The following is a 5,000-nucleotide window of genomic DNA, read 5'->3' on the forward strand; positions in this document are numbered from 1 at the left end:
CCTCCTCCTCCTCCTCCTCCTCCTCCTCCTCCTCCTCCTCCTCCCCCCCTCTTTTTCTCCTCATTCTTATTCCTCCTCCTCCTCCTCCTCATTCTTGTTTCTCTTTTCATCCCTTCTTCAAACTGCATGTGTTATCCTATTATCATCTTGTGCATTTACCGGAGTATAAATGGAGTTCAATGTCGGGAAAAATTTGAATGTAATGTTTCATGCCTCATCCATATATTAAACGTGAATTTGTTGTCAATTTCTTTCTCTTTCCCACCAAATATATGTTGCCCATATAGAGGAACATTTTGTCTTCATATTCCTATTTATAAGTTTTATTAAATTATACAACTTCACTTTCTTTATAGCATTTAGTTGAAATTGATGAAAAAAAAAATAAAAAAAAATAAAAAGGAAATTGGGAAAATACTGCCAGGAATATCAGATCCTTATTCTGACTTTCTGTTGTTAGTGATGTTGTTGTTGTTATCATTATTATTATCTTATTATTATTATTGTTATTATTATCATTATTATCACTGTTATTATTATTATTATTATTATTATTATTATTATTATTATTAATTATTATTATTAACACCATCTTACCTAAAATTTTGCAGTGATGATCATATATGTATATATTGTAAGTCCAAGTATTTAAAGGAAACTACATTTTGTGAGTTCTCTTTAGAGATGGAATTCAGAAGTTGTGTTATCTGTTTTAACAAATTGATTTACAAACCATTTATTTGAAAAACAAAACCCTTCTGTTAAACCTCCTGTTATGCAGTATTAAAGTAAATAAAAGGCTATCATGGTTACTTATTTTTTATTCCAATTGCACTTATAAATTTACAAAATATATATTTTGATCATAATTGCATATACTATGTATATTTCTATTGTCATCAATACCTAATCAAAGCCTATATCTATGTGTAAAATATATTAAGCACCTGATACATGCTATATATTTCTTACATAGGATTAAATTGTTTGGCAACTTATTTTTCTACACTTTTGGGAAATTTAAAAGAAAAATATCGAATTACAATCTGCATGAAAAAAAGAAGACAGTAGGCCCACCTACTTGTAAAAAATAACAATGACAATGTACACAATAAGTCAATGAATAATTTGCACTTTATGACATTAAAAATCACAGTGAGAGATATCAATAATAAAGGCATAACTGCTCCTGCACCATTGCAGCTCATCACAGATAGGATCTTCTTTTAATACTAACCTTAAAAGATAAAACAGAGGAATAGTTCTCAAGTATGCATACACTGAAAGTAAAGAAAAGAAAAAAAAAAAAAAAAAAAGATTGTTGTTCATTTTAGTAGGAAAAATATAGAAAATAGATAAAAACTAGTTCTTATCCTTTCTGCACATACAACTCTCAACTTTACTTTTTTGGTCATATTCATCACTGTGTTTATATATCACATGATTCAACTAGTTCAGTTGAATTTACAACACTAATTAATTTACATAGCCTAATTAAAAATATAGGTAACTGCAGTCAATCATTATTAAATACATGAAGTCAATTATTATAAAAGTTATTTTCAATTATTCCTTTTGTGAGATAAAAGAGAATTGTCTCTCAGGATTAAAAATTACACTAAGGAAAAAGCAGCCTTAAAAACATATATTAATTCAAGCTAAAAGCAAATTAATAACTTTAGCCACAATAAACATTTTAATTCTTTAATTATCATATAACATTAAAAAGAAAAAGACTAAGAAGAATTAAAACCCTCTTGTTTTTGTCTTTGTTTGTCAATCATGCTACTGCTGCTCTTTTAGAGTGCAACAACTGTTTGCTATGTGTACAGAGCCAGTACTTCTTTGAAATTAATCACATTTCTCTTATCTAAAATTTCAGGCTTCTATTTGCATTTCTTGCACGAGTCTCAAGTTCTTTGTTTATTCTTTCTTGAGCTTCTCTCTTACTCCAAGGTGATGGACATGTCTTGGTTGGCCCATGATCTTTACAGCTGTATGGTTTGCCAGAGTTTGCCTCCTGATGACCTACTGGCTGGGGCACAGCTTTGTGATATAATTGCTCACCCTCTTCTTCAGTCAACTCCAGTAGGAACTCCAACTTGTGTCCACTTTTGTTACTTAATCCATTGTATCTTCGTGCATTCTTTAGATAATAGTGTTTACCACTAGGATCAATGTACCAAGGACCACCATATTGCAGAGGGTCATAGCAAGGAAGGTCATACTCTTTGTGTGTTATCAGAATTCGGGATGCGTTGGCAGTCTTAAAGTCCAACACCTCCACAAAGTAAATATTGTGCTTCCTCACATATTCTTTCATAAACTCCCTCATGTCAACTACAAAGCTTGCATTCCCGTAGACACTCGTCTCCTCGTGCGGGTCGTGGGCTCCAAACCAAATCGCCTCACATGAAGGGTAACGAGAGCCCAAATGGGAATGAACCAAAATGTGATTTTTTCTTGGAGAGAATTTCCCTAATTTTTGAATATCCTGGAACACATGGAAGTGGACAGTTCTTGAGAGCTTGTTGAAAGGCTTATAGTCTTGAAGACTGAGGACAAGGGAGTAAAATCCTTTTTCAGGCAGCCAGCAAGTGAAGCCATCTGCTTTCTTCAAGACTGTGTGTTTACTGTTCATATTTCACTCTTGCACCTGAAAAGATACTACAAGTCTGTACTGTTACACTACTGCTACACATAAATTAGTAAATACCAGTCTATATTACTGGTTCTCAACTTCTGCACTGTGACTACCCTCCAAATATGTAACGTGATATTTTACAGAAGTATAATTTTTGCCAGGAATGGCATGTACATACCTGCCATTTCTACTGTGATTTTAGTTTTACTAAATGTTTCCTCATAGATGGCTGCAAGTGCTGAATCACCAGAGTCAGTTACTATTCCTACCTATCTCACCTGTTTACTCTTTATTAAGGGATGGGGGAAGTGCTATTAGTATTGTTAATAAAATTATAATTGTAATGTCAATAGTAATAACAACAGTATTGATATTAATATCGTTAGAATAAATAATTTTCCCGAAAACTCAGGCACAGGTAAAATCAGTTGAGGTCACAAGGTTGACTGATTGACTCTGGTGTTTGAGCACATGTTTAGTAATCGATGTGTATAAAAAATTCACAATAGAAAACTTCAGTGGACTTTACATGTTCATGGCAGCAATGAGTTAATTTACTCCTAACTTTAATCTGGAACATTAGAAAAACCTGAACAGTTTCTGGCCAAAAACATGACTAGTTTGATGAATATTTCCTTTAATAGAGAAAATAAAGTTAATAATAATAATAATAATAATAATAATAATAATAATAATAATAACAATAATAACCATAATAATGAGGAAACGAGGGCAAGCTCTCAACTGTCCCCTCTAATATAGTTGGTGATACCTGTCCAGTTTCCTATTGTTTACAGAATTATGTTTATACAGTAATTAACAGCAGTCTACACATTTTCAATGGAATATGATAACTAAATATGTAAAACACAGTGTAGTTAAATGCTGATGTGTCACAGAAGTCTGGGAGTTATTATTAGCATGTCGCCAGGCTGTAAAGGTTGAGAACCACTGGTCCATATTGTCGAATATTTCCTTGTACCTACCATGAATCTTGTTATGTCAATTTATTACAAATTTACACTATACTATATTCATACTTTTTTAAAAATTAATAAACTGTGTATATATTTATCATCGATACTACAAGGAATTACATTATTACCTCACTGGTCAAGACAGGTGATGAAGTAGCAAAATTTTCAAAAATGATGAAGCACAGGGTAAGCTCTTATTATTATTATTATTTTATTATTATTATTTTTAGTAGCAGAAGAAATATTAATAGCTGTAGCATAGCTTTGCCACCTTTGTGACAGCAATATGCATCTAACTGTGATTTTAAATGATTCAACTCATTGCTGCCAGGGAAAATGAATAAAAAATGGGGAAAATGCTGTGCTCATTTTTATTTATTTATTTTTTTTTTTTGTGAAATGTCTCTACACATAGATGGCTCTGCCTTACCTGATTTCACCTTTCCTTGAATTGGCGGGAAAATTTATTTTTTACTAGTGCTATGAATATTGATGGTGTTATTTTTATCATAAACATTATAATTACTATAATGTTATAAAAATTAGTAATAGCAAAATAAGATAACGTAAAATATTTTAAAAAATTAAAGAAAAGGGTAAACAGGTGAGACACCGAGTACTCGTAACTGGCTCTTTGGTGATTTAGTACAAATGTAGCCATCTATGTGTAAAAACAATCAAACAAGTAAACTCACAGTGGGCATGGCATGCTCGTCGGCAATGGGTTAATTGTATTTATGCAAAGATGACTCCACAAGTGTTTTGTCACAAGGGAGTCTATAACTAGTCCTACTTATCTCTCCTATTTATTGGAAAATATTTTTCCCGAGATTTTAATGGGTAATCAAGTGAGGACACATAGGCTTACTAATTGGTGCCTAGGTAGCTGAGCACTTGTTGAGCTGTCTACAGTAAGTGCAAACAAGATTACAAAATAAAACTTCTATATACGTGAGCCCTGAAGCAGTGAGTTTTGTGCTGTAATGCTTCTTCAGGGTTTATACACAAGAGAAGCAGTCTGATTATATATATAATTTAGTTGGAAAACTAGTCCTCCTAGAATCTATGTAGTATTGCTGTTAAATTAGCAGTATGCATGCCTACTCACCACATCAAGGTATATTTCCTTAGCAGGATAATAATAAAATGGTAATAGAAAAAAGGCTATATTGCAAGCAATCACTAGGAAGCTGTCAGTTTTCCCTGTATGACTACTGATAAATAGAACAATCACTCAGGAATTCTACATATAATAGAAACATTAGTTCAATTAGTTACATTTTAATTTAAATGTAGCAGAAGGTTCCCCCTAAACAACTATGTAAGAATAACAATACTAGGTAAGAACACACAACAGCAGCATCAGTAACAGGGATTTT

General features: G+C 32.2%; 1 protein-coding gene across 3 annotated transcripts in view; it reads right to left on the reverse strand.

Moving 5' to 3' along the window:
* Positions 1-805: 805 nt before the first annotated feature.
* The window catches only part of LOC125039109, an 8,543-nt gene continuing 4,348 nt past the window's right edge, over positions 806-5,000 (reverse strand). Inside the window, exons 2-3 of one of the 3 annotated variants that reach the window (XM_047632844.1) lie at positions 2,823-2,931; positions 806-2,656 (exon numbers count right to left, since the gene is read on the reverse strand). In XM_047632844.1, the coding sequence (XP_047488800.1) occupies positions 1,871-2,641 (771 nt within the window). In that variant the 5' untranslated portion in view covers positions 2,642-2,656; positions 2,823-2,931 and the 3' untranslated portion in view covers positions 806-1,870. Of the gene's footprint in view, positions 2,668-2,822; positions 2,932-5,000 lie in introns of all 3 variants that reach the window. The other 2 variants (XM_047632845.1, XM_047632843.1) reach the window with 2 other exon arrangements.

This window comes from Penaeus chinensis, chromosome 26, assembly GCF_019202785.1.
Source record: "Penaeus chinensis breed Huanghai No. 1 chromosome 26, ASM1920278v2, whole genome shotgun sequence".
Taxonomy (NCBI): Eukaryota; Metazoa; Arthropoda; class Malacostraca; order Decapoda; family Penaeidae; genus Penaeus; species Penaeus chinensis.